Source organism: Carcharhinus amblyrhynchos, chromosome 5 (genome assembly GCF_965287045.1).
Source record: "Carcharhinus amblyrhynchos chromosome 5, sCarAmb.v2.hapA, whole genome shotgun sequence".
Lineage (NCBI taxonomy): Eukaryota > Metazoa > Chordata > Chondrichthyes > Carcharhiniformes > Carcharhinidae > Carcharhinus > Carcharhinus amblyrhynchos.
In genome coordinates this window covers 55,583,851-55,596,143 of record NC_137328.1, presented here as the reverse complement: position 1 = coordinate 55,596,143, position 12,293 = coordinate 55,583,851, and the positions used below count along the sequence as shown (strand labels likewise).

At 35.2% G+C, this 12,293-nt stretch overlaps 1 protein-coding gene across 7 annotated transcripts in view; it reads right to left on the bottom strand.

Moving 5' to 3' along the window:
* The window catches only part of agtpbp1 (ATP/GTP binding carboxypeptidase 1), a 240,091-nt gene that overhangs the window by 127,608 nt on the left and 100,190 nt on the right, over positions 1 to 12,293 (bottom strand). For 6 of the 7 annotated variants that reach the window (XM_080188828.1, XM_080188827.1, XM_080188829.1 and 3 more), the window contains 4 exons: positions 11,572 to 11,703; positions 11,013 to 11,106; positions 7,788 to 7,825; positions 3,789 to 3,997 (listed from right to left, as the gene is read on the bottom strand). In XM_080188828.1, coding sequence (XP_080044954.1) covers positions 3,789 to 3,997; positions 7,788 to 7,825; positions 11,013 to 11,106; positions 11,572 to 11,703 — 473 coding nt within the window. Of the gene's footprint in view, positions 1 to 3,788; positions 3,998 to 7,787; positions 7,826 to 8,497; positions 8,547 to 11,012; positions 11,107 to 11,571; positions 11,704 to 12,293 lie in introns of those variants that run through there. The other variant, XM_080188832.1, reaches the window with a different exon arrangement.

Below are 12,293 nucleotides of genomic sequence, written 5' to 3'. Positions count from 1 at the left end.
TGTTTCCAATGAAGCTCAAAACTGGGACATAGGAAATTAGAAGGTATCATCCATATTCAGATAAGATTTTGAAATTGAAATAATAGCTTCCATTTCACCTAAAGGCTAAAACCAAGCTCATTTCCTTCAAGTAATTATTTTCATGTCAAAACAATGAAAGTCTCTGTTAAATGAAATAATAACTATTTTCTTAGCAATAAAAATGTACTTGCACATAAATAATGCCTCTGAAGTTATGTTTACATTCTATATAGTAAGGTCTATGTCTGTTACCATATCATACATGTGTTAGCAGAGAGGCCCAAGAATTTATTTCCTAACATAAGATGAAATAACCATCCACAATATTTAGGATTTGAATTGTATAAGAAGAAAAATAGGTATAATTTTTTCAAAGGTTGAAAATATTTCAAATGTACTTTATAGCTTTTTCAAAACAATTGGCAAAGTTAAAGAGAAATAAACCTGGAGGGAGGAATCAAAAGTATGTGACAAATGACGAATGTGGAATCAACTGCCATTGTTGACTGGTAAAGTGACTATGCCGCTGCTCTGCCCAACTTGGCACCCTCCTCAGGGGACAGCAGCACAGGACATCATTAAGAAGGAATTAGTAAGGGGACAGGAAAAAAGGAGAAAGTGGTGAAACTGACCTATAGTAAATTCAACACATTTTAAGGAAGCTGCCAAAGAATTTCTACCAACAGATTCACTTACAATGTTGATGTTCGAGCTGTGCATGACATAAACCATTTGTTAATTTCTAATGATGCCCTTTGTCAGGAATACAGACAACTGTAAATCTCTTTTATTGCTCCACATGCATGGACAATAGAAAAAAAAACACTTCTGATAATTCCAAAATGTCTGGTAGAGAATGAGTTCAATGATAAAGGGAAACATAGAAGATCGTATGGATTGGAGGAAGAATTTCCTATTCTTACCTCACTGGCCCTAACTTGGAAACATACCCTGAAGTCTCTTTAAACAGAACAAACACGCTTGCTTTTTGTGAAGAATGAGCCTAGTATAAATAAGCACTGTTAAACTGTATTAATAATTTTATGTAAATTATTATGTTAATAATCTACTTGGTCATGTAAAGTGCGGTAGGATTATTACAATTTTATTGTGATTGGTTAATTTTATGACATTATCACAAAGAATTTTGAGTTTCACAATGTCACCCTAAGGAAAATTGTATTTATTTTTCTCGGTGCTTATTAAATAAACAAAAGGTTTATTTTGTTAAAAGGTAGGAACAGCCTAATAAATTACCAAGCTAAACACTCATTTCACCTTAATAAATGTGGGCATGTTTGATCTTGTAACCGTCAGTATTGCAAATTCATCATAACTGTTAGAAGACAGCAATTCAAACTAATACAGTTTGCTTTATAATTAAAACAGAAATTTAATTAATACTGTGCCCTAAATAGAACACAGAAGTATATAGCATATATTACACAGAAACAGATTATTCAACCCAGACAGCCCATGGTATCTTCACACTATCCTCTTTCCATCCTTATATCTGACTCAATTAGTATAACCTGTACTCTCTCCATCCTCTACACTTAGCTAGTTTCCCTTTATACGCACCTATCCAATTTGTCTCAACCATTCTCATCCCTTCTGGATAAACAAGCTTTGTTTGAAGTCCCATTTGAGATTTTTCTTTTCCAGTAAAAACATTGTGTCTATTGTATCAAAAACTTCAATAATCTTAAAGATTTGTATTAGGTCACCCCTCAGCCCTCTTGTTTCAAGAGAAAATACCCAGATTCTTGATCCCTCCCTCATATGTAAACCCATGCACTTCCGGTATTATCCTTATAAATCTCATTTGCATCCTATCCAGTGCCTCTGTACCTTTATACATCATGGTGAGCACATCAAGCATGGTCTAACCAAGGCTTGCTACTAATTTAACATTGCTCCTCTACTTTGGAAATAAACCAATGGTTTGCTATTTTTAATTGATTTATTAACCTGTGTGTTTTTTTAGTGATACGTGCATTTGTACTGCCTTTGCTTCACCACCCATTTTAGATTCTTACTTTCGAAGCAATATATATCTTGTTCATAGCAAAATGGAATGCATCACAATTATCCAGGAAATTCATTTGCCAATTATATGTCATTCTGCAAGTTCATTTGTGTCTTGTAATTATTCCAATTCCCCAGACTAACTCCCCTCCTTCATCCAAATTTAATGCCGCCCTCCAATTTAAAACTTGTGATTTTGATTACAAAATCTAAATCACAAACATCATTTTTTTCATTACAGTGGTCCCAGTACTAGACATTGTGAGATTCCACTTTCTAGCTTCTCTCACCCTGAATAGCTGCCTTTTACCCCTTGCTTTCTGTCTGGTAGTTAGCTATCCATAGGATTATTTGCCCCTTGGGACAATATGGTCTGATATTATTCATTCGTCTATTACATGGCATATTATTGAAGGCCTTCTGAAAACTCAGATAAATTACATCATTGGAACATGGGCCATTTAGCTCTGCAAGTTTATTCCTCCTTTCAACCTGATCATGGCTGAAATGCAACCTAAGTTCATATAACCCAGCCTTGCTCATATCCCTTAATATTTTTGGTTAACAAAAGTATATGAATCTGATTTAACAATAACAACTGATCTCACATAAAACATCTGGAATTAAAAGTCTAAAGCTGTCAACAAAACCATTGTCCATTGTCATAAAAACCCAACTGGTTCACTAATATCCTTTTGGTAGGAAACCTGCCAGCCTTAACAAACCTGGCCTACATGCAACTCCAGACCCACAGAAATGTGGTTGGGTTGACTCTTACCTCCCCTCTCAAATGGCAAACCAAAGTTGTATTCAATCGGTACCAACACCTCAGGGATTGCACTGGTTCAAGAACGCAGCTCACCATCAACCTTCTTAAGGGCAACCAGGATTGGGCAATAAATTCTGGCCTAGCTAGCGATGCCCCACATTCCATAAATGAATTTAAAAAATAATAATTTGTTATATGTAGAAGCATTCCAAACTTCTTTTGCATTATACCACTTGTTACCTCTTCAAAGAATTCAATGAGATTAGTTAAACAAGACTTAAGTTTTTGAAATCTATACTGGTGATTTAATATTATATATTTTGTTTTCTACGTAGTTTTCTATTTACTCTCTCAGTATGGATTCCATTGTTTTATTTGTACTGATGTTAAACTGACTGCTCCAGAATTTTCACATGTTCAATCTCTCTTCTTATATAGTGCTTAGTTAATTATTTACTAATCCTCTGGCCTTAAACATTAATTACGCGTAATAGTGCCCTGCTATCGCTCCTCTATAGTCTTTCAAAATGTGCAGATTATTTCAAAATGCACATATATTGCAAAATGCTGAAAAAATGTCCTATAGATGCTATTGAATTTTTCTTGTGAATGATTTCTTCACAAGACTTGAGTTGACAATTTTGATGAACTTATTAAATTGCTGTTTAAGGTTTATTTGCATATATGTATTATTTGACTGCATTAGAGAATACAAGCATTAGAATGGTTTAATTACCATCACCTGAAAGATTATACAGTTCTATTATTTGCCAGCGTTTGGAAGGACTTTTGCATATTACCTTAAGCATTACGCTGAAGCAGTTATCTGCAGTCAGAATGGCAGTTGATCAAAATATAACATAAATGCTCATATTCAAAGATTTATCCGGATGGAGATTGCAATTAGTTTTCAAGATACAATTAGGTCCACATAATTACGCAATTGTTAAGCAACAATCCATACACTTACTTGAGATGTACTGTACAAGATCTTCATCCCTTCAGCATCCACAAAGGCTTTCCTGCCCAACTTGATACCTGTGATATTCTTGATACAGGTCAAAATCCCTTTGCGGATCAGCATGTGCCGATGCCTTAAGTCATGTCTATGCCAATCAATATAAATTGTGAGAAGGACAGGAAGGTACCCCCTATCCACTGACCTCCTGGCATTGGTTTCTATAAAAAAAGACACATACGTATGTTAAAAATGTTTTCACTGTACAAAAATGAAGAAATAGTTGTTTATTGATGTTGGCATTTAGCTAAGTATGTTATTATAAATAATAGATATACTTTATGTGTTGCAGGACAGGATGGAAAGTGTGTGGGAGCCAATGGGCACCAGTGTAGTAACCACATCTGCAGTATATGTCAGCAATTTGAGGAACTTCAGCTCAGAATCAAAGGGCTGAAGGCTGAATACTGGCATCAGTACTGAGGAAAGTGAGAGCAGTACCTTTGGGGTGGTCTTTAACTGAACCATGCTGGGATCAGTGTTTTGGCAAGTTGTACAACTAGGACATTAAGGAGGGCTTTAAACTAAATGGGCGGGGCGGGGGTGGCATACAAGGCCGGAGATTGCAAAAATGGTTAAATGAAGCACCAGTTACAGACTCTCTGTGCCTGAATTCATTCATCCATTTTATTATGAATGCTGTACATTAGCGCAGATTTAAAAAAATACATATGAGCTGATAATCATTACAACAAGGTTGCAAGGTGAACAAGACTGCAATCTCAACATTGAAGGCAATCTGACATTTTGAAGAGGCAGGAAGCTAGGAAAAGGTGGTGAGATGATGTGGTGTGGGTCAAATAGTATGAAAGCAGAGCTGGCTAAAGTAAACTCAGAAACTAGGTTAAAAGATAGGATAGAAGAGATTCACTGGTTGATTTTTAAGGCAATTTTTGATAACTTTCAGCAAAGATTTCTACCAAATACCGGTGAGAAAGGGTCTTTGATAAGGATATATCATCTATGACAAAATAAGGAAGTTAAGGATTGTATCAAATTGACAGATACGCTGCACAAATCTGCAAAGATTAGTGATATGTCAGGAGATTGGACAAAGTTTTCAAACCAGCAAAGAATAACTAAAAAGTGGTAAAGGTAGAGTATGAGAGAAAGCTAGTTAGTAATATGAAATTAGACAGCAAGTGCTCCTACAAGTTTTTTTTTAAATAGGAAAAGAATAACTTAAATTAGTGATGGTCTACAAGATAGAGTCTGGAAAATTGATAATACAGAACAAGGAAATCATAGAGCCATTGAACAGGCATTTTGCATCCACCTTCACATATAAGGCTTAGAAAACTTTCCAAAGATACTTAAAATAAAAAAGATGAAAGGAAAGTAAGAAGTTAAAACAATGACTATCACAAAGGAAAATGTGCTCAGAAAACTATTAGACCCAAAAGCTGACAAGCCCTCAGAGCCTGCATTCTAAAGTCTTAAAAAAGTGGCTGCGAGGTTTTAAAGGCAATTACTTTAAAATTTCAAAATTACTTAGATTTTGGAAAATCCTAGTGGATTGGAAAATAAATATAATAACTTTATTTCAGAAAGAAGGAAGACAGAAAGAAGGAAACTATTGGCCAGTTGGCCTAATGTCCACCATAGGGAAATTGCTGGAATTCATTATTAAGGAGATTATAGCAGGATACTGAGAAATTCATTATTGATCAGGCAGAATAAATTAAGTTTTGTGAAAGGGAAATTGTGTTTAACTAATTTATTATAGTTTTTTGAGGTAACAAACAAGTTGGATAAAGAGAAGCCTGTAGATGTGGTATACTTGAATTTACAAAAGGCATTTGACAAAGTGTCATGCCAAAGGTTTGTACAAAAAATAAGTGCACATGGTATAATGGGTAACATTTTAGCAGAGATAAATGTCTGATTAGTTAACAGGAAAAGGGTAGGGATGAATGGGTAGTTTTGAATTTGGCAAGATGTAACTAGTGACATGTTGGGGTCTCCATTCATTACAATCTATATCAATGGTTTGGATGAAAGATTGAAAGTATGGTAGCTAAAGTTGCCGATGACAACAAAACACGTACGAAAATAAGTTGTCAGAGGAGGTAAAGAGTCTGCAATGGGATATATGGACAGATTAAGTGAGTGGGCAAAAAACTGGCAGATAGAGTAAAATGTGGGAAAGTGTTCAAGTTGGCAGAAAGAATAGAAAAGCATTTTGCAATTTAAATGGAAAGCAATTGCAGAACTCAGTGGTATAGAAGGATCTGGATATTCTGGTGCATGAATCAAAACATCAATAAGTTGTTACAGCAATGGAATGTTTACTTCTGTACAAGGCTTTGGTAAGACCATATTTGGAATACCGTTTTCAGTTTTGCTCTCCTTGTTTGAAAAAGGATATAATTGTATTAGAAACACTTCAGAGGATGTTCACTCAACTAATTCCTGGGATCAAGGGCACATCTTACGAAAAATGGCTGAACAGCTTGGGCCCATACCTATTGGAGCTTAGAAGAATGAGGTGATGTTTTTGAAACATTTAAGATCCTAAGGGGATTTGAGAGGGTGGAGACAAGGAAGCTCTTTCCTCCTACGAGGGAGACTAGAACTAGGAGACACAGTTTAAGAATAAGAGAGCTCCCTACTAAGAAGGAGAGAATTTTTTTCTCATAGGGATTGTTAGGATGTGGAATCCTCTTCCCCAGAAAGCAGTGGAGGCTGGGTCACTGAACCCATGAGTGAATTAGGTTTTTGACAGACAAGGAAGTGGTTGAGACCAATTCCAGATTAGCCATGATCATATCAAATGGTGGATTGGATCTGAAGGACTGAATGGCCTAGTCTTGTGTTTAAATCCAATGTTCCTATGTCTTAAGAAATACAAAAAACATCACTCCTCACAAACAAAAAGTTTAATAAACTTTTATTTTTTAAAAATGCTTTTTGTATTCAACTTTTTGTAGCAGTTTGAAACAGCAGAATGGATTATTCTGTCATTTCATCAGGTAGTTAAGAGTCAAATCATATTGTTGTGGGTCAGACCAGCTAAGCAGAACATTACTGAACCCAACAAGTAGGTTTTTAAGACAACCTAATCGATTGGTCATCAAAATGAAGACTAGCTTTTTATTCAGATTTGTTCAATTGCTGCTGGTGGAATGTGTTATCTCTGAATTAGTTCAAATCTCTGGATTTCTAGTCCAATAACACTACAATATGCTAACGTGACACTTAGAAGTAACTTTTTATCACGTTATTAATTGCATCCTCTAAATTTAAACAACTCAAAAACACTGCATTTATTTAATGCTTTCATGAACACAGGGCACTCTAAAGTGCTTTACAGCCAAGTTAGCACTTCTGATGTGTAGTAACTGTTATAATACAGAAAATGTGGCACCAATCTCTTATAAACAGCAATATATGAATCTGTTTTGTGATGTTAACTGAGGGTTAAACGTTGATCAAGAGTAACTCATTCGCTCTTCTTTGAAATAATACCATGGGATCACTTGCACCCATTTGAGACGTAAATTCGATTAAATAAATCTGGAAGAAAAAGCTAGTTGCTGCATTGGTGACCACAAAACTATTGGATTGTCTTAAAAATTCATCTAATATACTAATGTCTTTTATTATGCCAAAGGCATTATGCTTATAAAAGTGACTAGGATAGGGTATGTTCTGTACGACTCAAGTCACAATCTGAATTACAACATGGAAAGAATGTGAAGAATGGTGCATCGCCCAGCAAGCACAAATAAAATCAGAGATATTGGGATCAGGCTTAATTGAGATGTCTGCAAGGTTTGTGTTCAAATGGGGATCAAACTAAACAGCTACTAGCATTGTAGATTTTTGTCCCAGCAAATTCCAAGAAGTGGAAAAATAAGGAAAATTGTAAAAACAAATTTTAAAGAGGAAATGAAATGTCCTTCTTTATTGATTAACTTGCATAGATAGTTAACTAGGTAAAACACTTACTGGACTTCAGCAATGCTGCCAGTGTGTCTAATGAGACCCTGCAAAAAAACCACACAGTCCATACGATGCAACCATTAACAAATTATGGCAGGGGTTAAAAAAAAGACATAAATAAATTTCCTTCAAGGATTACAAATTTAAACTGATAGAATAGAAATTGATAAGAGTTTATAAAAAAACAAAGATATATTTGGTTATGTTGCAAAAAATTAAAATCTACTCTAGGTTAAGTAATTAACATTGAACCATCTCCTTAGCGTAAGTACTACTGAACGAAATAACAAATTTGTTCACAATTACTTATAATAGTACAAGTTAAACAAGTGGAACAAAGATAAATAAAGCCAGAGCTAGTATCTATGGGCATAATTTAATGCCCTTCCCCAAGATGAGTTAGGAGGTACTGCAATATTTAATCAGATTAAAGCATGAGGATGGGGACCCCACCACTTTCCCATTTCTGCCTAGATTAAAACCATGGTGCGAAGACTCATGGATAACATTTCCACCTCAATATCAATTGAGGCCCTGAAGTGGGCAATTAATGTGAAGGTCCAATGTCTCCCTTTCTTCAATCACAAGATTTGCATTATTTTATTTGCTTAGTCATATTTGGCAAAGCTTTGAACAAAATTATTAATGGAAGAAACGCACAACATTGTATTTGGATTTTAAAAGTCATTCAAGCTATTGACATTATCATTACATACATATGCCATGTTCTCAGCCACGTGTAGTTCTGAATATCCCATCAACAAACTGCAGAAATGTTTTTAAAAACAGACCAGAATGAATAAGCTACCAATTTATAACAAAACACAAATGATAAGAAAAACCATAAGTAACAAAATAAGTTATATGTGGATATTTCCCACAATTAACATATTGTTCTATGCCCTTTCATACAATTTATCCCTACATTGTTACAGATAGAGAAATTTGGGTCAGTGCTTTGAAGCTGGTCATGCGACAAAATTTTGACCCTGAATTAGAGATGATGCAGTTGCACAAGGAAAGACAACCAGATGCGTTATATAGGAGCATAAACATAAATCCCTCCATCTCTGCTTTGAGAGAGGTGAACTAAAAATGTTGAAAATATCCCATACTAAGACAAATTACAAACTACAAACTAAGAACAATAGTAAACAAGTTAGACCCTCAACACTATTCCAATGTTCAAGTAGATCCTGGTCAATCCACATCTTACCTCTATTTATTCTTTTTGCTTTTGTAACCCTTAACATCTTTTCATTACAAAAATCCATCTTAGTTCAAAAGTTTTCAATTGGCCTAATCTCAATAGTTTTGATTGGAATAGTTGGGAGGGTTACTAATTCCAGATTTCCATTTGCCCTCCTGTGACATTATCCGTGAGCAGCTGAGCTCTAACCATATGTCTGCATCACCTTGTTCAAGACTCTCTTGCCGGACAAAATAATTTCTATCGAATTTATGAACGCATCTGTTCATCTTAAACACATCAAGTAGATCAGCATCGTCTCATATGCTCAATACTCACCACAGATGTGAGACAAACTAGTGCTTTTTAAAGCTACACAATACTGAGTTGTGTTAAAGTTGCAGCAGTGGATCTGAGTAAGGGTGTCATTTGCTAATTATTTGTCATCCATCCCTAATGGAGTTAGGAAGAATCAACTGTGTTGCTGCTGGAGTCACATAACAGTCAGAGCATGATTACGTTCAGCAGAATACAATTTGGCTGTCAAGTTTCTGATTACCTGAAGTGCCACTTTGCTCAACAAAACAAGAAAAATAGTCCACCAGGTGTTACCTTCTCTATTTCTATTCGCTCTTGATGTCTTTAAATGACAATATACTTAGACTGGCAGAATTGCATTGTAAACTGCTGTGAAAGTAGGGCCAGTCTTCGGAAGAACATTGGTCTGACTTCCCTTGAAATTTACAAAGGGAATCTCGTGACACAGAGGATGCTAACTGAATGAACTTTGCTTTTGTTCAGCTGGTGGCTGGTGGTCTTCCAAAACAGTTGAGCTGCATGAGCAATTGACAGTGCTTCATGACTACCAAAAATGGTTGAAATGTGTAATTTTGACAATGCAGCAATATCCAGATGTGTGCAGCTTTCACCTTAATTAATTGAAATGAGTGGTCAAAAAAGGGTATTACTGGTGCAAAAGGAAAGATTACAGGAGATTTGCCATGAGCCAAGTGTCTATTTAAACGTCTGGACGTTGTATTCAAACATCAGGAAACAGAACATAAGCAATGCGAGGTTCAGAACACCGAAGTCGTAGTGATTTGTCAATTCTTATCTCTTCCCAAATCTACTAATTCTGAAAGAAACAGTGCATTCTTGAAGAATTAAAAAAAAATCAAAAATAGAACATTTCAGTTGACAGATTGTCATGAACTTCTGAGCCTATGAATAGTAGGCTTGCTTTGTGGAAAAATTGGATTGCAAAACACATTTTTGAAGCTGTTCCTCTAGCTTTAGTAATGAGCACATCACTTTTGATTGCTGTTTAAAATCTCAAACTCAAAATGAAACATAGTGCAATAATATATGTATTACTTTTGTCAAAAGTCTATGGTGCAGCACTCTATCAAAATCTATAGGCACGACATCAACAGCATTGCCTTCATCAACTCTCTGTTACCTCTATGAAAAACTCCAAGTTAGTTAAACAAGACTTCCCCCTAACAAAATCTATGTTGGATCTCCTCAATTAAGGCATTTGTCCATATTAATTCTGTCCCAGGTTATTATTTCTGCCACCAAAATTAAACTGGCTGATATGGATTTGCTCAGCTTATCCCTGCAGTCTTTTTTGAACAAGGGCACAATGTTTGCAGTTCTCCAGTCCTCCAGCACCACCAGAGTTGAAAGGAGATTACAAAATCTTGACCAGTACCTCTGCAATTTCCATTCTCACATCCCTCAGTATCCTTGGATGCAACTCATCCATTCCCAGTGCCTTGTTCACATTACATGCAGACAAATTATGCATTACCATCTCCTCATCAATTTTAAACTCTTCTCACAACTGAATTTCCTTCTCTTTTACCATGACCTGGGTAACATATTTTTACTTGATAAAGACAGCTGCTCATTTGCAGAGCTGATACAGATACATTGGGCTGAATGGCCTCCTTTTGCACTGTAACATTTCTGTGAACCTAGACATACTTCTCAATGCAATTTATTCAGGCTTTAAATGAACAGTTCATCACGATACCTACTTTATGAGGCTTGTGTTCTTCTTGTTAAAAGGACCAATAATCTTGAACATCAGTTCCACAACACCATTTTTACCTAAGGTTACAGCGTTGACAGCTGAAAAATAAGTGAAAAAATGAAAACAACACTGTGCAACCAATAAGACCATAGTAAATTCCAGCAATGTTGTTTTTAAAAAGTAAAATATATGAATAATGTACTGTGCATTTTAATAATGGATTATATAGAAACATAATTGATGTCAGAGTAAGTTAAAATTTATTAATTTTGAATATTTTATGTTGATGCTAAGATACATTTACATATGGCTGCTTTCTATTGTGGTCAAGTCCACACTCAAATCACAAGTAGATAAATATTGTGATAACTTGTCCCCTTACTCAATTCAATGAAATACACCAGTTTTCAAAATCTTGAAATGACCATTAATTTAACTGTCTTTCCTTACGTCCACATCACTTTTGACATATGCAAGTAATCCTTCGGTGCCATGAAATGCTTGGTTAAAATGAATACCATATGTATATGTAGCAGTGAAAATTCTTTCTGTTGTCTACTTACAGTTGCTGGAATAAACCCGAAGCAGTTGCAGACAAGGTAAAATCAGCTTGGAATTTTGCAGGTTTTGTTTCACTAAATTCAGAGTTATACCCAAAGCTCCATTAATCCTGGCTTTGACTCCAAACTTTTTGTCTACTCAAACAAACAAAAATAAAGAATAATGTCCAAAGGAATTTAAGCAAATCTCACATCTGTTTTTTTAAAAAGATAGTTTCAATAAATTTCTCACTGATCTTTTCACTAAAAGAACAAATAATTTTGTATTATTCTTATCATTCCAATGTGTATATAACATTTCCTCCATACCTTTCCTAAGACCTGCTACATCTCTTGCTTCCGTTCTAACTAAAGAACATCAATCTGAATTGTTAACTTTGCTCCTCCCTCCACAGATCCTGTCTGACCTGCTGAGTATTTTCACCAATATAAAATCAAGTGTTATATAATACTAAGGACGAAATATGTGACTTTAAAACGAGGAACGAATTACAGCTCTGGTTTAACTATTCCTGGTTTCCAATACTGCTGCATTTCTTTACACTTGGTCTTGTACTTTCTTACATAATGCACTCAAAACGGATACACTCTAAATGTTATTGATGTTAATTTTGACTCATGCATCAAAAAAATGTAGTTAAGTATATTGTAGGATTTATAGATTCAGTAGTTTCAATGCAGAACCTTCCTAGCAATGGTTTCTACAACTGACCAGCTAGCATTAG